The following is a 23,161-nucleotide window of genomic DNA, read 5'->3' as shown; positions in this document are numbered from 1 at the left end:
CAGGAAGGGTGACTGAACAATTGGTCTGAGTGAGGGATGTCGAAACAGACATGAAGAAAACACCAGCCTCACCTAAAAAGCTTGAGGAAAGAAGAAAGAAGCGAAGATGATCAACTGGCAGAAGAAGAGCCCACCCTGATAACTTTGGAGCCAGCCCATTTCAAAGGACAAAATCTGATCAGGCTTGCAACAATGTGGGTGATGGAGAATCACACCAAGAATGCAGTTGCAGCCTGACAGTGCAAAACCCACAGACTGACCTGGGGTCCTTTCCCCATAAAATGGGACACGAAGATGAAGGCTGGAGGTTCGGGTCTACACCAGCCAGGAGCACCGGTGTGCATCGGCAGAACCTTGCTCCTCAACCTCATGCTCTAGTCACCTGGCCAGTGACTGCCACCAGCACCAACAGACTGGTAACTATGACATCTGTGAGACCCCTGGGTATGTCTGTCTGTCTCTGTCTGTGTATGACTGTGTGAGTGTGAATGAAAGTTCCACTTGAAACATTTGTCAACAAAGTATATTTTATTTAACAAGAATCTCTGTAATTGTATTGATACATGTTAATACTGTTTTCCTAGTGGTTGCATTGGTGATCCTATTTCCTTAAAGCACAATATTGATGTTATTACAGTGTTGATACTTTTCTTTCCTTTGATACTATTTACCAAGTCGCTGTGTTCACAATAAACATGGCTGTGGTATTTGTTATTTGGGTAACAACATGCTGAGTGGCTTTCAATTGTGACTTGTCCAAATTTAGTTTCAGGCCTAGATGAGGCAACATCTGGCTCCCAACCTGGTCCCTTGACGCTGCCCAAACTAGCCAATCGCCCAGGCAGGGAAAACTGTGACTGCCCGAGCAGCAGCGGTGGGCTACTACAACTGCCATGTGCTCGGGGAAGTCCGTTGGGGCTGATACCAGTCGGAAGGGAAACACCATCTGTTGGTAATGGTTGGGGCCCACTGCGAATCAAAGGTACTTCCTGGGGCAGTAATGTATTGCTGCACGGGAGTGCACGTCTTGTACAACGAGGGCAGCGTAGCCAACTGCAATCTCCAGGGAAGGGATAAGAGACGCGAGGGTACCAGCCTGAACTTCATTTTCTTGATAAAGTAGTTCAGCTTTCTTAGATCTAGAAAGGGGCAGAGGCCCCCTGGTTTCTTCAGGACCAGGAAGTACTGGGAATAGAGGCCTTTTCCTCTGTGTTGGTAAGAAACTTTGTCTATCGTTCCAATTCCAGAAGAGACAGTAACTCTGGTAGTAACACACTCTTGTAAGAGGAGTTCCAGAAAAGGGACCTGGAAGGTGGGTGGTGAAACTGGTATCATATCCCGCCTTGATTGGGCTGAGTTTTCCCAGGCACAGTTTAAAAAAAAGAGAAAGGCATGAACCGAAGGGAGGAGATATCAGTTCGGAGAGCAGCCCCCTCTTTTCAAGGTCACGCCAGTTCACTATCCATTTTATAGTCCATTCATCCAACCCATACTTCTTTAACTTGCTGATAAGAATACGGCAGAATAGCTGGGTGCGCTGTCGGTGCCGGCGTCACAGAGCGTATCAATGGTGCTAGATGCATCGCTAAAATAAACAGCAGAGTTGGCTGCACCAAAGAAAGTCAGAAAGGGAAAAACAAAGCAGTGCCCTGCCAACAAGACGGCTAGAGGAGTAGAAAGCCCCTCGGGTAAGAGCAGCGGTGGAGCTGAAGCGCACTGCATCGTCCGAGAGGAGGAAGGACGGAGACACGGTGGGCAGTGCGACCCCAGATGGGACCACTGATAATTTAGACTTGTGAGGCTTCGGCCTGGAGGGCTGACAGGAAGATTTTCTTGGGCAAGATCCGGACTCAGAGGTTTTTGACAGAGTCGGGATGTTTGGAACGCTTCACGTCTGCCGGAGAAGATGAGACGCCCGCTGTTTGCCGCCTCGCTTGTGCCTCCAGCGCGGCGTGGCTGGCGGGGCGCTCCGGGTTGATTCAGAGCCCCCCCGCGTCATGCTGGGGCCCAGTCCAGAAACGGGTCGCATCCCCTCTTTCGTGAGGCAACTCTCCAGACTGCTGCCTCTGTTTGTCAGCCCCGGTGTGGAGAAGTGCAACTGGCATCTGTCCCTCACCCATGTAACTCAAAGCAGTGTCGTGCCCGTCTGTGACGGGATTATTTCATTTTCTCCCCCAGGGAACTACTAAACTGTAACAACTAACGACATACACACACTAAAAGTAAGGAGGGCTGAGTAACAGAAGCAAAGGCCATAGCGCCCACTAACGCCACGGACAGAGAGAAGGAACTGAGAGGCCATGGACCCACGGCCATGGTCTATTGATGCTGCTGGCAAGACGCCAATGCAAGTGCACTGGGTGTACGTACACCCGCATATGTGCACAATCACTCAAAGGCCGGGCCCAAGCATCATTTTTTCAGGCCCAGTACAAACCTGTGACACAGGCCACCGCCCACACACACACACACACACACCACAATCCCTCATCCCATACATACAATCTCAGGAGCCATGACATTTTTTTTTCTCGTGGTAATGGGGGTTGTAGCCTGGGCCTGGCCCCCCCAGGGCCTGCGGGTCCCAGTAAAGTGTACCCTTTTCCCCCTCCACGTGGGGGCCCTGCTCAAAGGAGAACATCTAAAAGTTCCTGCGCGCTTACTGAAAGCTCACCAGAGCTCGCCCAACTCTAGCACAGGCCTGCGGTAATTGTGCGTCTTTCCAACCCTCTTCAGCACGGCTTGGGGTCGCCCTACAACCTGAGGACCTGTCAGTTCTGTGACGCCCTCTGGATGAGGGGGACCATTTATGATATTGACATCACGATTTCAAAGGCACAATCATTTTTAAATAGAGAACACTCTTTCTTCCCAGCCTGCAGGGAGACCAGCTGGATTAGGGTTTAGGGGAGTAGTTTGCTTGTGTGATGTGTCTATGTGCTAAAGAAATTATCAAGGGAAACCTTTTTTTCCCCCTCTGGCAGGGTGGAGTTCCATTCCCAAGAGTTGGACCTAGCTTTAGGTTTGTCTCCTGCACACCAACCATCTCGTCTTTCCACTGCACTGTTCCCATTAGGGGAGGTGATGGCGACAGAGAGAAATGCATTTTTAGGTAAGCAGGCCCACCCAGGGCTCTGAATGTCCCAACAGACGTCAAGCAGGACTCCAAACTCAAAGGGAGTCAGAGTGGAGCTCCAGATTGACCTATTCACGGCTGTTCAGAGAGCTGTATGTTCACGTAGTAGGACCTCCCGCAGAACAGACCAGAGATTTTTCACTGTGATTCTTGCAACTCCTAGTTGATCTCCAGAGCATATATTCTAGAAAGACATTACGTGATGGAGAATTCACATCCCTAGGTTAGTTGCCCTATTAAAAATCTGCACGCATTTTGAGTTTGAAACTATTTTACCTTCAGTTTTCAGTCACTGGATCTTGTCCTGCCTTTGTCTGCAAAATTAAAGAGGTCTCGGCTAGCAGAAATCTCTTCCCCATGGAGGTACTTCTGTAGACTGATCCAGTTGCCTCAACCTTTTCCTGGATCAAGTAAATAGACAACTTGAATTTTTAGTCCCTCACTGGCAGGTTTTCCAGAGCTTGAATCATTCTTTGAGCGCTTTCCAATCCATCAACAATCCTTTTAAAACAGACCAAAACGGGACACAGGATCCCAGTAAAGGTCTCACTAACGCTGCACTCCGGGGTAACACCAACCACCTCCCCGCTCCTATTCAAGTCTTGGTTACACACCCAAAGATCACGTACGCTCTTCACCACCATAGGACGCTGTGAACTTATTCATGTGGTTATCCCTTATGATCTCAGTCTTTTCTGAAGCTCAGCTTTCCAAAATACAGTCCCCCCTTCCTGTAAGTGTGACCTGCACCCTTGGGACTTCGATGTAAGGCTATGAATGTAGCTGCATTAAAACCTATTATTCAAGTGTGCCTACCTGACCAGGCAATCTCTAAAGCCGACTCCTCATTATTTAACACTCCACCAAGTTCTGTGTCTACAAATTTTAGCAGGAAATCCCTCCTCCCCCCCAACCACTGATAAGACATTAAACAGCATGGGACCAAAGAACAGATGCTAGGGGACCCTGTTAGATGAAGCCCCCATTCAAAATTACATTGAAGCCTGCAGAAGTGCTCTGTGCAGCTGAAAAGCGTGTCTCTTTCACCAACCGAAGTCAGCCCAATAAAAGACATTACCTCACCCGCCTTTCTCTAACATCCCAGGACGAGCACAGCTACACCGCCACTGCAATTTTGACGTAAGCGAATGTGCTACATTGATTTTTCTATAATGGAGATTTCCAAAGGGGCAAACTGAGAAGTGACAGCCAGGCCACTCACAAATTGGCACTAAAGCGTTTTGCTGTCTGGTGGTTTGGGCATCAGAAAGGAAGCCGATGCTACAGCCTGATTTAAGAGTCAAAGGGAAAATGCCCTGGATACAGGGGCTGTGATAAGGCAGGCAAGTTCCTCTTGCTACCAGCCTAATGTCAGCGTTAGCCAACTCCTCTTCATCACGGTTATTTTCACTAGGGATTTGGGGCTGCCACATTTCGTGTAAAGGAGGCGTGGCAGGAGGGGTCATCTGACTAGTGCGGCCCCTCCCCCTGGCACCACTTCACCCTCTGCCAATAGCTGTTGACTAATGGGAGGGGAAATAAGCCCAGACCAGTTCAGTCAGTTCTGGGGAAGGATGTGAGCCAGCCCAGGGAGTTTCCCTGCACCCTCCCAGTGTTAGGACAGAAGGGCAGGATGCATCTACATTTACTGGTTTTCCCGCTTACCTTCATAAAGGGATCGCATACACTGACCGACCTCTTGTAGATGCTGCCCAGCTTTCCCACCACACACCAGCTTGACTACTGGCCAGGCCTACTCCTCCACTGTTCCCTTCTCGCTGGCTCATTCCTTTTCCTGGTGGGGTCACTTTCACAGGCAGCAAGTGGGTGCTCGTTTCCAACTGCTCAGGCTCTTACACACTGAAGAATGCCAACAGGAACAGCTGCACGTAAAGAGCTGCCTACACCGCCTTACCAGCTCCCCAGAGACCGACAGGTGTCATGCGGCAGCGAGAACCGCGGTCAGCAGTTGTTAGAAGCAAGAGCCAGGCACGATCTCATTTCGCTATGCCAAAAGCGAGTGGAAGCGAAGAACACCAGCTTTTGTCGCTGAGATCCGTTACTTTTACCTTCTCCAATAAGCTACAGTACCACTAGACTTAGGGAAGGGAGGAAGTGGCAGCGATCCCTACCTCCTCTTCACATTAGAAGCGACACTCTGAAGAGCGAAGAGAATTTCTTATGCTTCTTCTACATCAATTTACCATGAAAATCTTCACAGCCACTTGGACCCCCAACCCTCAGTTTCCCTTTTATGAAATGGAGATTATCACAAGGCTGAGGCATGTTGAACCAATTGCTGACATCATTTCTGGTCACATTACCTTCCTTTATCCTACTGTGTAGCTATGAATGCATCCACAAGTGTTTTTAATGGTCTAAATAGGGCAAAGGCATTTAGGAATGCTATTCAGCATGAAAACAGTGCTGTGGTCACATAAATATCTTGTGTTAAGTTGCCATGGTTGGCAGCGGCTACTGCTGTAGTTACTTAGGTACAGTAACTAGTGTGGATACCAGAAAACAGGGTTACATCCTTGTTAATGCCAGAGAACCTTAAATCTTGATACATAGAGCTACAGACAAGTGACTCCTCACATGGCAGAGTGGATACATGGCATCTCCTCAGTATATTGTATCAATGGAGCACTACACCCCTTGTGTAACACTGCAGTTACACAGCTGGTGCTATATTTCAGTATTTAGGCCTTACCTATGCTAGCACTTATGCTAGCAAAACTGGTCATGCAGGTGTGAAAAACATCCCTTCCAGCAAAAAGTTTTGCCAGCCACAGCACATGTGCAGCCACGTTACGTCAACAGGAGAGCTCGCCCACCCCCATAACAAAATCACCTGAACCAGCAGCAGTAGCTCTATCAGCAGGATAGTCTCCTGCCAACATAATGCTGTCCATACATGTGACTTAAGTTTTGCTGGTATAAGCACATGGGGTGGGGGAAGATTGGCAGAGTTTGTGCGCTAGTGTAAATGAGGCCTTCCCAGTGATTTGTTTGCTGGGACATTATGCCATTTTCTCTTGGAATTATTGAGGCAGCGATTGACGATCATAGGACTAATTCAAGACAGACCCTAGAACCTCTGCAAAGCCTATCACATGTTGGTTAGCTCTCTTTTGTCATCCCAGGGAAGCCCTCTGCCATTGTGTTTTACACTCTGCTTTGGATGTAAATGCATTAGTAGATCAGTACTGAAAGGAGGCTTCCAGAGAGCTTAGATGCTGCAAGGAGCAATGTTGCTAAATTCATTCGTGTCTCCTCATGCTGTGTTTCCAAGACACAGAACAGGACTCTTACTAATAGGCATCTAAGCACTCTGGACCTTACCCTGCACCCAATGAAGTCCATGGGAGCTTTGCCAGCCACAGCGGTGGTTGTTTCTAGTCACACCACCATTAAAAGCCTGCTTAGCTATTTGTTCGGTTAGTGGCCTTAAGAGCATTACAGTGGATGTTTGCCAAGTGAATTCCCATGCTGCCGGGATATGTCATCCACACTAAGCTAGAGGCTTCCAAAACAATTTTAATCTAGGGGTTTCCCTAAAGGAATCCTTGGTAGGACAGTTTTAGAAACCTAGCTACTGATACCATGCAATAGTTGTAGTGGCCAATCAGCTTCTTCAGAGAAAGGGATTTTGTGCTGCTTTTAGGAAAATCCATGATTGCTATACTCAAATGCCCCTACGTGTAGATTTTCTTTATAAAAAAGAAAACTCTTATGTGGTTTAAGCTTGTTTTATTTAATTTCATAATCATAAACTTAACTCTGCAGTCCAGCTTGACTTGTGAAGGTAGGGGAAAATGAAACCCAATAGAAATGCAGCAGTAAGTCAGGAACACAAGGATTACAGGGGGCTAAGTCACACCAAGGTATGTATGTTAGCCCCAGCTACAGAAGGAATGGTTGGTTAAGACAAAGGAATTTTATGAGAGCTGCCCACAGTCAGCAATGGTGATCTTCTTGGTTGGCTTGCCGTCTCTTGATCCACAAGAAGACATTGCATCCACCACTTTCATCCCATCTTTGACACGGCCAAAGACAACATGCTTCCCATCCAACCTAAAATAAAAACACACTTGATAGGATCACAGTCTAGAAGCACCAGTCTTACTTGTTTATAACCTAATGTATTAAGCCACCTATGGTGGCTTATACAACCAGCAACCTTGTTAGTACTCAGATCTTGCTACAGAAGTTACCAGCTTTCCCTCATGTCCCATTTAAAAAAAGTGACAGATGAGCCACCAGATAGAAAATATTACCCTCCAAATGTGTCAGACTGAGATGGATTTGGGGGGGATCCACACATTTTCTTCTGGGCAGTTCGAGCAACTGTAGTTTAGGCCTCAATGAAGCCTCACTACATAGAAACCTTGAGGCCAGACTTGCTTGAGGTTTCATTATATTCATGAATCAGGATCACAGGACCACACTGGGGGGGCAAGCATGCTGGCCACACTACACTAGAAGCCTTTGCCATAGCCCTCATGCACTGGCTCACAGGTTGTCCTCACCTTTTAGGGTTATACAGGGTAAATTCACAGAGGAGTGAAGAGTACTTAGGCCAACAGTACTTACCATTCAGTCTTCTCAGTGCAGATGAAGAACTGGGACCCATTTGTGTTGGGGCCAGCATTTGCCATAGACAAGATGCCAGGACCTGTGTGCTTCAGGAGGAAGTTCTCATCGGCAAACTTCTCCCCATAAATGGATTTGCCACCAGTTCCATTATGGCATGTAAAGTCACCACCCTGCAAAAAAACCAAGCATTGCAAGTGAAACAGCAATGCCCACCCATCTAATAGGTCAGGCAGACTTCTAACCTATGCAAAGGCCTGTTCCTCAAACTAGGAAGAGAAGTCAAAGCTACCCCCTTTATGCAATCAGGCACAAAGCCTGAAGGCTAGTGACAATAAACAGACCAGAAGGCTGTCAGTCTTGAGCCCTTAAGTAAGGCAGAGTTTATGCAGTTGCAGAATCACTTCGAGACTGTTGCAAAGAAAAGCATAGGTGCTGCAACAAAACTAATGAATGAGGCCCATAACTAAGAAAAGTCAGCGATGCATACCTGGCACATGAATTTAGGAATGATTCTGTGAAAGGAGGACCCCTTGTAACCGAATCCTTTCTCCCCAGTGGACAGGGCACGGAAGTTTTCTGCCAATTTAAGACAGTCATTAACTGATGGTATTTATAGGAACACCCATTGTCAAACCTCTGGGTGAAAAAATTTCAAACACGGTCAATAAAAGAAGCTGAGTGGATTTTACCAACCTGCTGTCTTTGGAACCTTGTCTGCAAACAGCTGTAGAAGAGAAGAGAGAGACAGTTAAGTCATTTTGCTTAAGGAGTGTTGGTTTGCCAAGTACTAAAACAGGAGGAACAAAGCAGCACATTGTACCAGAAGCTCAGTTTCTACAACACCAATACTTTCACCACTTCATACAGATTGTTCACCCATGCTCTCTTTATGCTTTCCCAGTATTACCCTAAAGGGGGAGAAGATCCTGCATTACAAGATAACTATTTATGGGAGACTCTTGCAGTGGCTGTAGTTTCTTGAACACAAATGGTGTCATGGGATTCAAGTGATGGAATGTAGCCACAGCAAGTCTGCATGGCAATGAAACGGTTTCTTTAAATGCAATGCAGGATTCTGCAAGCCATGCTTTACTGCCCTCAGCTCCACTGAGCAGGATGCTAAATGCTTACACAATGAAATCCTAAACAGATCCTGTTCCACGGCTTTTGCCAGTAGCTCTTCCTTACAGGAACAGACTCTTGCAGCTGGACCAGGGATTAGACTCCATTATTAAATCCATCCACAAGACCCTGTATCATCTTTCACCGGGCTGACCGCTTTAGGAGGCAAAGCATATACTTGCTCCTTGGTAGAGGGAGCATTAACCAGCAGGTTCATTTCCTGGTGCCGCACTGGGTAAGGAGCAGCAGGTTTCCGCTATTCCTGTTGTCAGACTGGAATGTGTGGCAGGGACTCCGACAAAATGGAGTCCTTGGACAAAGAATGCGCTGTCCTTCTGACTGCGGCTTCATCGCTGCACACCTGTCCACAGGAGCCGCCTCTCCGTGCCCACGGCCAGCGACCGGGGTGCTGCAGGGGAGCGGGCAGCCGGCTCTCAGCCAGGGGACAAGGCTGGACTTAGGGCACCCGCCCTGCGGGTGAGGAGCCTGTACCAGTCTGCAGCCGGCCGGGGAGGGTTAATGGAGTCGGGCCAGCCGTTACCAGAGTGCCCCCGCCAGCCTGCGCCGCGCTGCGCTCACCATCCGCAGTGAGAGGTGCCCTGCGCCCCCACTAGCCAGCCTCCCTCTGCCAGCCCCCCGGTCCCACCCGCGCGCGGGGCACTTGTGCCAGCCGGCAGCTGGGCGTGCACGGCGCTGCAGACAGGCTGCATTTCCGGGGGGGGAGGGGAGTTGAACCACTCCCAGGCCGGGCAAGGCCGCTGGAGGCTAGGGCAGGTCCGAGTGCGGAGAGACGCAGCCACGCTGCCGGGGTGGGGGAGGGGCGCCGCTCCCGGCTGCCCCTCCCCACGCGGGGTGTGTGTGTCCCTCCGCGCCCCCCGTCGCACCTGCCGGGCGCCCTGGGCCACGTGGAGCTGTCCGCAACGGCCGCGAGGCGCGCGCCCCCGACCGAACCCCGGCGCGCGCGCGCGGCGCCGCTCCCGCCCAAAATGGCCCTCGTGCCCTGGCCAGGAAATGGCGCCGCCGGGCCCCCTCCCCGGGGCGCGCGCACGCGCTTCCTCCCTCCCGTCCCGGGCGCGCGCGCCCGCCCGCCCGCCTCCCCGCCGCTACCTCGAAGGTGACGCGCCCCAGCGGCTCATCGCCGGCGGCGATATCGAAGAAGACGATGGGGTTGGCCTTGGCCATGGCGCCTCGCTGGGGGGGAAGGTTCCGGCGGCGGCGGCGGCTCCTCCTCGGTAGCTAGTGCGGCGCAGCGGAAAGAGAGCGCCTGCCCCCCCGGGTTTATATACCCGCCGCTCCGCCCGCCCACCCGCCGGCCGCCGCCAATCGCCGCCCGCGGCGCCGGCGAGTGAGGCCTCCCGCGGCCAATCGCTGCCAAGGGGCGGGGCCGCGGCAGCCCGCGCGCTTGGGCGAGGCGGTGCCCCCTGAGAGGCGGGAGGGAGATGGCGGGCATGCGCACTGCGGCGCTGCACAGGGCGGGGCTGCGAGGGGATGGGGGAGGGGAGTGGGGGGGTGGAATTTTGGGTGGGGGCAGGACGGGGCGGGGCTGGGGTTTGGGGGAATGGGGGGGTTGGGTGGAAATGGGGGGCTGGGATTTGGGACAATGGGGGGCTGGGGTTTGGGGGGAGAGGTTGGGTGGGAATGGGGGTTTGGGGGAAGGGGGGCTGGGATTTGGGGGAATGGGGGACTTGGGGGGCTGGTTGGGAATGGGGGGAATGGGGGGGCTAGGATTTGGGGGGCTGGGATTTAGTGATGGGCTGAGGGGTGGGGCTGGGAGGAAGAGGGGTGGGCTGGGAATGGGGGGGGGGAGATGGGGCTGCGTGGCTACAAATTACGTGTACCCCGAGTGTCGTTTTCCATGGGGGCGGCGGTGGGGGCAGCGGCGGGGGGGGGGCGGCTGAGCCAGGGCAGTGCCCCGACCTCTAACAATGTATTCGTGAGACTCCCGGACATTCACATAGCGCTGCCTGAATCCTCGCCCAGGAGCTGTAACCCCCCCCCCCCCCCCGGGGCCATTGCCCCCCTTGTACAGATGGGGAAACTGAGGCTCAGAGCGGGAATGGTCACCCAGCACGTCGGTGGCAGAATCAAGAAGAAAACCCAGGAGTCTTGGGTCGCAGTCTGGCGCTTTAACCACAAGGCTTCCCTTCCCTCAGTACAAGCCCCTCTCCAGTCTCCTCCACCACTGTCGCCCCCATCACCCACTCACTTCTCCCCCTCCTATTTCTCCCTGCCCCCCCTCCCATGCTCCAGTGTCCCCTTCCTGACCCACTGACTGGCACAGGGAAGGCCAGGGAGCCAGTGGTAAGGCAGTGAGATGGAGGCCTGAGAGTAGGAGCAGCTCATAGCCAGGACAAGGAGCCTCTCTCCTTCCCCCCACACGCTAGTGGAGTGACAGCAGGACCCCGTGTGACTGTCACCCCCCCAGAAAGAAAGCAATGGGCCCATCCTGTCATCTAGCCATATAGAAATGCTGACGCCCTGACTCCGCAGGCTGAGAACCGATGGGACGGCATGCAACATGGGAACAAGGGACTGAGGGTTTGCAATAAAAGAGATTCCTGAATGCAGTGGGCCACAGCACTGGTAACAGACAGATGTGGAAGGAAGGGGCACAGAGGTGAGAAGACGACCTGGGGAATGGCCCCACTGCTTTTTGATTCATAATCTGGGTGTGATGACAGATTTTGCTGTGTTTCTGTGAGGCGTTTCGTGCTGCAGCAGCCGGCTGACGTGCATAGCCCACACATGCAAGCGTTTGTGCAAAACGGTTAGTCGCGTGAACAGATCCTGAGCTATTCCTGTCATTCAGCGGACGGGCACGTAATTAGCTTTACGAGTCCTGGTGGGACCGGGACACCAGTCCCATGATGTAAGTGTGAGCTGACCCACGGAGCGGGGAGGAGATTTTCATTAGGAATGTTTGTTTTCACTAACACTCATTTAACTCCAACACCTGAGCGGCAGTTTGGAGAAAAGCTCTTTGCTAAAACGGAACATCCCGCCCATTTGACAGTCCTGGGAATTGGACCCAGATCTCCTGAGTTCCCGTCCAAAATCCTATCCACTAGACCAGCAGTTCCCAATCTTCTCGCGTGTGCAGATTTTCAACCTCCAACCATTTCGCGGACCGCCACCTGTTACTAGTTTTACTTGAAATTGTACATTTCCTTGATGAGGATGTTATTTTTCTTTTCCGCAGACCCCCTGTAGTAGCCTCGGGGAGCACCAGGGGTCTGGGGACCACGGGTTGGGAACCGCTGCACTGGATTATACTGCCTCGCATTACTACAGCGTGCATCCTTCCCTGCGTCAATACCTTCCTTTGGACTAACGGACCCGCTGTGGGGAGCCTGTCTTTAACAGTCTTGAAAATTCTGTTGCTTGTTTTCCTCCAAAATACTTTTATCTCTGCATTCCCACCCTCGGCATGGCCAGGTCCCTATTCCTCCGCTGCGTGACCTGGCTGACATTGCTATGGTAAAAAAACAAGCAGTGAAATAATAATGAACCCTCTCAGGCCTTCTTTATAGAGCCGGAGGAAATGAAAAGGCCTTTGGCTCCGTGAGGACGGTGATGCCAACCATAAAACAATTGAGAGACCAGGTATCTGACTTGCAGACGTGCTGGGCACCCCTCAGCTACAGTTAAGGGCATTCAGCACCTCTCTGAATCAGGCCCCCGGAGCTCGTTCAGCAGCGCCGGCTTGCTATGATCCAGGCAAGTGGCCACGTGGCTGCCCCTCACTCCATCACGTTCAGATACTTCACCCACCCGCAGAGACATCCAGGCCAAGCGGCTCCACGTGGCTCCCAACCCGCCGGCAGCTCGTCACGGAGGTCTCCCACGGATGCCGGGTGGAAATGGCGGCTGGCCCTAATGCCCGGAGGCAGGGTATCAGATCTACTGGGGGGCGGGGAGCAGAAAAGCCCCCAGTGAACGTGAAATAGGAATTAACCGGGGGCAGAGAGTGTGGAGGGAAGGTCGTGGGAATGACGTCTGGAGACCCTGGGCGCTGCTGGTCAGCTGCGACCCCTCCGCCTCCCCCAGGCTGGGTGAACAAGAAACACGTGTGGAACCTGCTCGCCCAGTCCTGAGTGCCCCGGGCTGAGGTCCCATAGCAGCCACCCTGAGATGTGCCGGGCACGGCTGCCCGCCCGGAGCCAAGCAGTCGCCTGTAGGCACTGGCCTTTCACCAGCTCAGGTCCTCCTTAACGGCCCCGTCCTGGAGCACAGGGAGTCCTTGGCCGAGTGCTGAAAGAAGGGGCCCTACCCTGCCAGTGCACTTCTCCGGGGGCCTTGTAAGTTCCAGCGGCGGGGCCTGTGCCCGGAGGGTAGGGGGCTGGGTAGTAGCCCTGCCTCCCAGGATCGCTGGCTGCGGCCCATGCGTTTCTTGCCGTTTGGTGGCTGGCTGCTGGGGTGGATCTCCTGTGAACTGAGTTCCTCAGATCCAGCATTGCCTGCTGGGGATTAGTGCCGGCTCGCTCCTGGGCCCGCAGGGAGCAGAAGGGATGCAGGCCTGGAGCCGTGCCCCTGTGGTTCTCGTGGTGGAGGGCTGGGGTTTTTGGAGCGGAGCGACGATGGTTTTAGCCCCAGTCCCGCAGGCTGGGGCGTCCCCTCTAATAAATGTGCGTGGCCCGCAGTCATGTGCCGCCGGTGGCCAGCTTGCCGGAAAGGTTCAGCGCCCCCCCCCCCCCCCGAGAACAGCAGAGAATCCCACTCCCACTTCAAGGCCAGCTGGGTGCCGAGCCTCTCGGGAATTATGGCTGCATGCGCCCAGCCCTGGGGAGCACCCAACAGTCACCCAGCAGGGACGGAAGTCAGGGGTGGCGCAGGGTGAGTGAACGCAGATTCCGGCCCCCTCTGTCTCCAAAGGGGGAGAAGAACGCTGGGGCTCGGAGGCTGATTTCAACATCCAGCTTGCAAGGGCTAACCGTGAATAACGACAGCAGGAGAAAATCAAGGCAAAGGTTTCGAACACAGGTGCCTAACGTCAGCCGCCTTAGCCCCATGGGACACGATCGCTCTAACACCGAAGTGTGGTACTTCTATGGCCGCCGGTTCCAAAGCATCCGAGAGCCTCGTGATCTTTAGTGCATTGATGCTGATAATACCCCTCTGAGGTAAGGGGGTGCTATTATCACCATTGCACGGAGGGGAAACTGAGGCACGAGACACTAAGTGACTTACCCGAGAAGTCTACGCCAGGCATTGAAACCCCCACTGAAATTGCATGACTATAACCGAGGGCACCGGGGCGTCTGGCAGCCCAGGGCATTGGTGAGCAGATCCTACTGCTGTACCTAGACAGCTGGGGCTGGCAGGGCCAAATCCAGAGGTGACTTGAGCCCGCTAATCTACACCTTCTTCCCCCAGGGTGCTAGACTCCTGCTCCCTGAGTTCTTTTCCCCTTACCCAGCAGCTCTGAATTTGGTGCCTTGGGCCTCATTCTGGTCTCAGACCTGTGAATTCAGCAGTAATTCCACTGACGTCGCTGGGTCAAATCTGTGCGAGGTTGGAATCGGGCCCTCTGTGTTTAAGGCAGTCTTAAGCGGATATAACTAACACACCGAGGGGGCTGGAGCTTACCCCAATTTGGAATATCAGGGGCTTCCCTCTTGAGAACGTCCCTGGGATCCAGCAGGCTCCGGCACCCCTGGCGTATCTGCAGCCGGGGCACATCAGGGACCTGGCCCCTGTAGCTTCGATGTGCCGGGACACACGCTCGTGTCGCACAGCGGGCCAGTCTTTGGCAGAAAAGCCTTTCCGGACCCTGCGGTGTGCATCTCACCCGCTCCGGGATGGGGCGACCCACTAGGCACGCGTGTATCTTCAAAAACAAATCCGGGAATTATCTTTTAAGCTTTTAAGCTTCGTTTTTGTCACCTCCTGAATCTGAGTCAGACCTTGCGTTTGGGGAACGAGCAGAAGGCAGAGAAACCTACCCACACACGGTTAGGGCTAATTTAAGCTACAAGCCGGCTGGGGAAAGGGACCTGCCGCTGCTGATTTGGCTTTGAAGCACCGTTCATGACAGTTTAATCACAGTGTATTATTAGTAATAATTAATCATCCCCATCCCGAGAAGGAGCACCGGGGACCATTTCCCTGCAAACACCTGTATTAATAAGGACGCAGCGAGCAGGCATGCGGCAGACATGCGCTGTAAAAGGAGCCGGCCCCCCCTCGCCCAAGTAGAATGCAGTGCCGCCCAGAGGTTTCCAGGACGCTCCACCAAGGATTGCTGCATCTGGCTGAAAAATGAAGCCGGAGATGTCACGTTCCCTCCCAGAAGGCTTTGCTCCTCCGAGCAGCATCACAGAGTGACTCAGTAACGGCCTGATTTTCAGCGCCGCTGGTCCCCCCTCTGCAATAAGTGCATGCTCAGAGCTGGAGCTGCAGGCCGAGTTGTGACTTTGACGCGCCGTCTACACAGCTATTTTTACAGCACTAGTGCGAGCCCCGCCAGCCCGAGGCTGTCGACCCCAGCTGGGCGACTTGCTCGCGCGAGCTGGACAGACATACCCCCAGGGCTTTGGAAAGCTGCAAGACACCTGGCTGGAGTGTAAAGATGGTGCAAACTGCTAGGCACAGAAGCAATCATACAAGGTTGTCTTTTGGGAAAAGCACATCGTCGTTCCGAGAAGTGGACTGCTTTGTGATGGATCTGCCCATGGGTCACAGACCTGCGGGCTGGAACGCTTACGGCGTACGACTTAAGGAGCCGGATTGGGAGACAATTTGCTGTCTAGCTCCACCCGCCTTCAGCTCAGAGTCACACAATTTGGCCGGCGCGCACACGTCTGCAGGGTCACGGGCGCTGGGCTCGGTCGGCTAGTCTGCACGGAGGCAACCCGCCTCCCGAACCGGACTGCAGTTGGCAAAGAACCATGCCTTTTGTTTGGAGAAAGGCCGAGGGAAACAGCTCTCCCCAGCGCGCCCGTCAGCAAGCCGCGAAAGGACAGAAATGCTTCTCATTCCAAAGGCTTGCCAAAGTCTGGAGACAGAGCACAAGGGGGAAGCGATGGCAGAGAGCGGAGCTGAAACAACCACAGCGTGATCCCAAAGCACGCAGCTCAGGGGAGTCACGCCCTCCCTGATATTAACTCACCAAAATCATTTCACGCCTTCTCCAAACTTTGCCCGCCCGCGAGCCTGTGGCCTCCGCCTCATTGGCAGATAGTCATTTCATGCAAACGGGCGCCCGATTTGCAACGAGGCGACTACAAGTCCCAGCGGGCAACGCGGCCGTGCTGGGCCAGGTAGCGGGCCCGCAAGCCTTGTTGGGATGTGCAGTGGCCACGGGCCGCGAGGCAGGGCGCCGTGCATGGCACCTCGTCTGCTGCCGCTTCCCGAAACCGGAGCGGTTTGAAGCGAGACCGACCGCGGCTGGGAGCAGGTGCCGCGGCCTAGGGCTGCGTTACCGGCAGTCAGATGCAATAAGACTGAGTCATCGGGAGGGCGGGGGGGGTCTGTGGGTTGCGGGGAGGGGGGTGAGCATTCAGCGAGCCACACACGTAGGCAGGCAGCCTCTGGGGATCCCCATTGCTGATGAGCAGCAGCTGCGGGATGCGCTAAAGGCCTTTCTCCGGCAGCGAGGGAAAGCTGGAGGCAGGAACCCAGCGGGAGCCGCCTCCTCGTGGCCCCAGGGTGCGTCCTGCCCCAAGAGACGGGCACGGCCCATTTAATCCGTGCCCACTCTCCCCCACCCAAACCACTTGGGAGACAGCACATTGCTAGGGAAGCTGGGGCGGCAGGGGACGGGAACTCAGCTCTCTCAGAAAGCAAGGGGGGGGGTTAAGGAAGGAGCTGCTGGACAATCCGTCTGTGCGTGTGGGTGTGTGATTGTGCGTCTTTGTGTCTCTCCTGCTGAGTGCGTGTCTGGCGTTTGCATTTAATCTAATCTAGAAGCCAGCCGTTAGCCCAAGTTGCCCTTTACGCCGGTGCTGATACCAGCTGCCCTCAAGGGAGACGCCGACTGTGTCTGATCCCAGGGACCGGGGAGACCATGCCTCATTGCGATCACACTGGGGGGGCAGCCTGGTCTGAGGCCAGTGTTAGAGCCCATGGCTGGAAAGTGGGACTCCTGGATTCTCTTCCACAGCTCTTTGGAAAATCTGTCCCAGTTCAGCCCTGGGATAACCAGGGACAACCCCCAGGGACACCAGCACCTCCCCACCCAGAAGGGCTATGAACAGCATAAGCGCGTGAGGGAAAGCTGGCTCAGCTGTGTGTCAGAGGCCCTGTACTGCTATTACTTAATGGAGATTCTCCTTGGGCTTTTGGAGCAGAAGGCAGCAGGATGGATTCTGCTGCCGCCACAACCTTTTCAGTGAGAAAGGCACCGTCCTAGGTGGCCACACAGGATTTGTTGCCACCTTATATTAACTCTTCGCCCACCCCTTGTCCCTTCCCCATAAGGATCTCAAAGCTCTTTACAAACCCCAGTGCACTGGTTACTTGGAGACAGTCCCTGCCTCAAAGAGCTCACATTTTAAGCTGCCTGGCAACACCCCTGGGACACAAGGAAGCATTTTACAGGGTGGGAAACTGAATCCCCTTGGTAGTTCAGGTCTGGGCTCCCCTCTCCTCCCGGCAGCCCCCCAGCTGTCACATGACGGGGTCCCCCTGAATCCACAGCTCTGGCACAGCCCCCCAGGCCTCCCTAGGGAACCGCCTAGGCACAGCCTAGGTGGGGTGGGTGTATTGGCCTGTGCCAGACGTGGGATATGCCCGGGGTCCCTCTCAGACTGGTGGGGTACCTCAGGCGTCCCTCCGAGGGCTATTCTTGCCTCTGCCACTGACACAGGAGCACGGCAAAGTCCTGAAAGTAAATAGCTGGATTATTCATTAACCCGCATGAAAGACTGCCCTTGCTGCCCAACAGGGGAGCCACAAGCCAGGCAGGGCTGGGAGAGGCGGCTAATGAGGGTCAAGCACCCGTCTCGGGGCTCAGGAGGGCGTGTGGCTGGCAGGGGGTCCCCAGACACTACTGGGGGTCCAGCCGAGAGGTTTCCGATTATCCACAGGGGATTTCCTACAGAGGCGGCTGGGCGCTGGGGTTTCCTTGCGCTCTCTCCCCCAGCCTGACTCAGGCCGTGTCTACATTAGACTGGCCGCTGTTTCCCGTATCGGGAAAGGTCTCCACGCACGTAAAACGAAACCGGCTCCTTGCTGAGAGAACCATGTAAAGATGTGCTGCCCCTGCAGCCCCGTGGACACAGACTGACTCCCCCAAACTCTGCTCCCCTGCAACCCGCCGTCTCCCTCCAGCTTCCAGGCAGGTCGCCCCAGTCCACACGGAGGGTTCACACCAGTTCAGTTTCAAATCCGCATTGGTTTTCAATCAGTGCAAACCCCCGGGGGCGGGGCACTCTCCCTTTGCTTTCCGTTCGTGTCCTTTGGAACCGTGAAATCTCAGCTGCTCCCCGCCGGGTTTAAACCGCTGAGAGAGTCCACCCACAACCCCGAGTCAGCTGAGCGAAACCGCTTTCAGATCTGGTGCAGCTGTGTGAGTGGAGCCAGCCTGGGCCAAGTGGCTTCGCTCCTAAAGCTAAGCCCAACAGCTGGTGAGGACGCTTGTTCCGCTGTTTCCCCCTCCCTGTGTAAACCCGACAGGGAGTGGAAACCGAGATCTGAGTGAGATAAAAGGAGACGTGCCCCTCCCAGCCTGGAGGGTGCGTCCGATTCCAGGCCAGCCCTGCCCTGCGTGTCCTGAACACACGTGGTGGGTGTGTTGCACGGCTACACAACAGCAGGGTGTCACACCCCTGCCAGCGTCTCCCGCCCCACAGCAGCGGGAAGCTCTGAGGAAAGCGTGCCGAACTCCAAAGCCTCTCACCCGCAGGCCACCCGCCCGGGCCCCTCTCGTAGAGGTTCTCGGAGGGGGGAGTTATGTGAGATGAGTTTGGTAGTCTCAGCTCTGGCTCCCTCATCACCAACTCACCTCCACCCTACCGGGCAGGCTCGGCAGAGAGGCTCAGACCCACAAGGCCCATGGGCTGAACTGCCCCCGGGGCCCCTGCCCAGAGCAGGGCTATGCCTGGGGGAAGCTGACCCAGCGGGGGCCGCGAGGGCTGCAGGAAAAGCTCTGCTCCATCTGCTCCCCCCTGCAAGTGTGTGTGGGACCCACCAGGGCGGGGTGGGGGGGCTGGAATGTTCCATTTTCCCTGCGGGGGGTGGGGGGGGCGCACAACCAGCCGGTTGCTCGGGGTGGAGAAGGCGAAGCAAAGTGGGGATTTTTCCAAAGCGCTTGGACCCATTTCAAGGGCTCCAGCCAAGCAGCGGCAGGGATCAAGTGCAGCGTGGAGCCACGCCTGGCAATCACTGGGCAGGGCGCGGGGGCGGAGAGACTAGATTACAATGGGTTAAATCCCAGCTCTGCCACGGAGTCGCTCTGTGGCACTTAGCCGCTCCGTGCCTCAGTTTCCCCACCTGTGCAATGGGGGGGAATGGCCCTGCCCTGCACATTAAAGGCTAGTGCAGCGCTGGCCCCCCCCTCCCAAGTGTCGGCAGTGAGGATTTTGCCTTGGCCTCCTGTCCCGAGGGCGGCGCAGACTGCAGGGATCCAGCCTCAGGTCCCCGCGAAGACAGTCATCAGAGCAGGAGGGGGGGCTGGGGTTTGTCACGCCAAAGAACGAGCGGGAAGTTGAAAACCGGAGCTGGGAACGTCTGTCTGGAGCCAGGCTGCTTCTCCCCCGTGGTTTGCGGAAGCGGCTGCCCGGGGCAGAAAGGGCTCCGCGAAACGCGGTGATCTCCGCCAGCGCCTGGGCCGAGAAGTCGAAAGAAACAAACAGGCTTGGAGACGCTGCTTGGGCAGAGAGGGTGGAGCCCTCTGCAAAAGGCAGCTGTCCAGGGAGGTTTTGGGAGCGGGTGGGAGGGCTCCACAGCGTGCCAAACCCGGAACAGGGCAGGGGGCGAGCAACTAGCCCCTCTAGAGGGAGGGGAAGGGCCCTCTCTGGGTAGACAGAGACTTGCCCAGTGCCTGATGCCAGGCCTGTGCTCTGACCACTACACCCTACTGCCGGCTATTTCGTCCCCTTCCGATGATTATCGATACGGCTCTGGGGACACACACGGCGCTCTGCAGGTAGGCAGAAGGGAAGCCTAGAGACGTAATCCCACCATCATGGGGTTTCCGTGGGCTGCCGCTGCCCTAGATGTTAAGAGTTTCCCTTCCGCAGGGCGTCAGCCAGGAGAAGAACAGCCGGCAGATGTGATGCACGGATTTCCCCTTCCAGCTCTGATTCCGTTACTGACTGCCAGGAAAGAGCGCTGCAGGCCGAGCCGGGATCCCCTGGGCCCAGAGGGGCTCCACGATGCTCGGACAGGCCTGGGCGGGCGGAGGACCCGAGTGGACACGGCCGGGGCGCCAGGTCGCTGGATTGCTTCCCAGGGGGATCTCTGAGAGCAGTCGGTCCGTAGCATCTGTCATGTCCCACAGGCTCCATCTGTTCTGATCCGAGATGATGCAGGAGCAGTGCCCCCCCATCCTCGGGGCAGGCCGAGATTTCTGAGCCGTGCTCCGTTACTTTGTCTGCAGTCAGAATGCTGCGAGTTGTGCAGTTGTGCGAGTTGGTAGGGATGGCTCCTGCCCCAGAAGAGCTGCTGGGGTCGGTCTGGTGGGAAAGGACGAACTAACCAGGTTTCAGGGCTTGCCGGGAAGATGCGGAGGGGCGTGAGACCCAAAGCACGGCCTGCTCTGGGGTGCGTGATGGCCTGGAAGGAAGCACCCCCCCCCCTTGAGTCACGGCGTTTAAGGACCCCCAGATCCCCTCGTAGTCTGACCTCCTGCAGGGCATGGGCCACCAACACCGTCCAGCGCCCAACCCAGCCCCACAGTGCGATGGGGAGCCTAGACCATCAGGTGCCCCAGGCAGCGATCTTGGAGCCAGTCTGGAGCCAGAGGGACCTTCGCTCCAGCCTCCAGGAGCCCGGATTCCCTGAGGATGGCAGGGCGTGGGCAGAACCGAGCTGCCAGGAGGGCCCCAGCAGAAGGGCCAACCTCTCGCCAGCAGGAAACGTGCGGCAAGGGGACCCTTCTGCCCAGGACGGGGCTTGTCAGAGGAGGAGGCGGCAGGGTTTGGGGCGGGTATTGCCCCTCCGCTGGCTGATTCAGCCCTTTTCCCTTGCAGAGATGAAGAATCTCAAGCTTTACGGACCGAGCCCTGCCTGGAGGAAGCTGCAGGGGCTCCTGGGCGTGGGTGGCACGTTCCCAACCTGACCTTCCTCCGCGCCGCTTGAGACGTGCCCAGACAACGTCCCTGGCACAGCGACCGACGCAGGGCCCGGGGCGGCCGCGTGGGCAGCTGGCTGGGCCTGTCCTGGTTGAGCGGTTTCCCGGCCAGGTCGGGTCTGGGTGGTGCAGAGAGCTGGCGAGCTAGGGACCAAGGCGGGCACACCAAGAGGGGCGGGAGAGGAAAACCCCGAGAGCTGAGAGCTGGCACAGGAATAATTGGTCAGGGCTGCCAGACGCCGGCGGCCCAAGCGCCCCGGCTTCTCTCTGGGGCGGGGCAGAGAGCAGCGAGCGCAGACAGGCCGGCACCCCATGGAGGAAAGCGGGGAGGAGCCGCTGTACCTAGGGCGAGGGGAATTCTCCATTATCCTCGGGGGGGGGGCAGGACTTTCAGCACGGTTCATGCGGCGGGGTGGACTGTCTCCTATGGACTCGCCTGCCCCATCGGTTAGGGGTCGGCTCAGGTCCCGAAGCGAAAGGGGGGGAGGGAGCGACCCACTTCTCCTCTCTTCCTTCGGAGGGAGAGCAGTGGCTCGCAGGGGAACGGCGAAGGGCGCACGGCTGGACGAGACAGAGGGGCACCTACCTTCTCGCCACAGCACCGAAGCCCAGGGTGGGCATTTGCCAATGTCCTGCCCCCTGATCCGGGCATCAGCCCACACGGCCTTTGCTGAGGGCACCTTCGAAGTGGCAAAGATCTGGCTGCCACCACAAAACGCGCACCAGCGGCTCGGGGATATTTGCTCTGGAGCTTGCACCCCGTACCCAGCACCTCCCTGCCCACTAGGGCGACCAGGTGTGCCGATGTTATCGGGACAGTCCCGAGACTTGGAGCTTTGTCTTATATAGGCATCTATCCCCCCCCAACCCGTCCTGATTGTTCACACTTGCCGTCCGGTCGCCCTCCTGGCTCCGTGAACGGCCCCAGTCCTAGGGCCTGGTACCAGGCAGATAAGAGCGAAATCTCACGGCCAGCAGAGTGGATTTCCCGCGTCTTTTCACCCTGTTTACGGGGCCCTGGATTTTCTGCCGGGACTCTGGGGCCTCGCTGCTCGTAGCGCTGGCGTTGCAGACCCTGAAATGGTCTCATTTCGTAGAGGGCGGCCGGTAGGCAGCAAAACCTTGGGCCCGCTGGGCTGGTGGTCCCGCTTTCTTGGATGAAGCTGACCGTGTTGCTCCTGAATGCTGCTGCCTTTCAGCTTTCGCCAGCCGCCGGCCTCACCCTCGGATTGCCACGCTTCCTGGAGTCCTTCCCTCCACCTCGCTGCCCTCGTGGGGCGGCTTTCAGAGACCTCGTCCCACGCGCTGCTGAAACCGGGGGCTTCGTCGTTTCTCTGCATCCTGTCAGATCCTCTCCTGATCCTCTCAGCTGGGACGGCTTCCCCATCAGCCCGTCTCTTCGGATCCCAAGTCAACTTTGGGGTACCTCTGATGAGACCCGTTTGGCATCCAGCAAATACCAGGGCAGTTAAAATCTCCACCACAATCTTGGGCTGGTCCGAAGATGGAAGATCCAGGGATCCCGAGAGCAGAAGGGACCCTTATGCTCATCTACAGCGGTGGTTCCCACGGTGGGCCGCATCCAGTGCTACCTGGATGGCCCTGAGGATGTCACATGGGCTGCAGGCTGAGCGCCGCTGATCAAGACTAATTCCTGCAAGACAGAGGCCAGAGACCCTCACCCAGGGATTCCTGCATCCAGGCCGTATCTCTGACTAGAGCGTATCTTTTAGAGAGACACACCTCGTCTGGATGTGAAGTCTCCAAGCGATGGAGAATCCACCACACGCCTAGGAAGTTGGTCCAAGGGTTAATTGTCCCGCACTGGTAAAAACGTGCACCTTATTTCCAGTCTAAAAGCTTCATCTTCCAGCCCCCGGCTCTCACTCTGGCCTGGTGAGATCGAACAGCGAATCTCCGCTGGCCGAAATCTCCCCACGCAGGCTGGGACCGAGTCACCTTGCCTTACAGCTCCTCACCTGATTCTCCATTCTCTCTCCCCGCCCAGGCTGGGAGCTGATCTCCCCTGTCGCTTCTCTGCCTTTCATTTCTTCTCCCCACCCAAGGAATTT

At 55.8% G+C, this 23,161-nt stretch overlaps 2 protein-coding genes across 2 annotated transcripts in view; both read right to left on the bottom strand.

Annotated features, from left to right (window-relative positions):
- Nucleotides 1-1,736: 1,736 nt before the first annotated feature.
- OGDH (oxoglutarate dehydrogenase) overlaps nucleotides 1,737-23,161 on the bottom strand; it is a 145,525-nt gene continuing 124,100 nt past the window's right edge. The window contains exon 25 of the mRNA XM_067540332.1: nucleotides 1,737-1,749. The gene's annotated coding sequence lies outside the window, so the exon portion shown is untranslated. The remainder of the gene's footprint in view (nucleotides 1,750-23,161) is intronic.
- PPIA (peptidylprolyl isomerase A) lies at nucleotides 6,870-10,121 on the bottom strand. Its single transcript, XM_067540335.1, has 5 exons — nucleotides 9,965-10,121; nucleotides 8,429-8,459; nucleotides 8,223-8,311; nucleotides 7,733-7,905; nucleotides 6,870-7,213 (listed from the first exon to the last, which is right to left on the bottom strand). Exons 1-5 carry the CDS (start codon nucleotides 10,037-10,039, stop codon nucleotides 7,078-7,080), a joined length of 504 nt encoding a protein of 167 aa, XP_067396436.1. The 5' UTR covers nucleotides 10,040-10,121; the 3' UTR covers nucleotides 6,870-7,077.

This window comes from Emydura macquarii, unplaced genomic scaffold (genome assembly GCF_026122565.2).
Source record: "Emydura macquarii macquarii isolate MOO-44397 ecotype Brisbane River unplaced genomic scaffold, CSIRO-AGI_Emac_v2 contig_573, whole genome shotgun sequence".
Classification (NCBI taxonomy): domain Eukaryota; kingdom Metazoa; phylum Chordata; order Testudines; family Chelidae; genus Emydura; species Emydura macquarii.
Note: the sequence above shows the minus strand (reverse complement) of the source record. Positions and strands in the feature narration are given on the sequence as shown.

What these genes read in the sequence shown, in the direction of transcription:
- PPIA (XM_067540335.1), bottom strand. Translation starts at nt 10,039, where the DNA reads ATGGCCAAGGCCAACCCCATCGTCTTCTTCGATATCGCCGCCGGCGAT. An exon ending in TGGGGCGCGTCACCTTCGAG is followed by an intron (nt 8,460 to 9,964) that starts GTAGCGGCGGGG and finishes TCTCTTCTACAG; the next exon opens with CTGTTTGCAGACAAGGTTCC. An exon ending in TTCCTAAATTCATGTGCCAG is followed by an intron (nt 7,906 to 8,222) that starts GTATGCATCGCT and finishes GTTTTTTTGCAG; the next exon opens with GGTGGTGACTTTACATGCCA.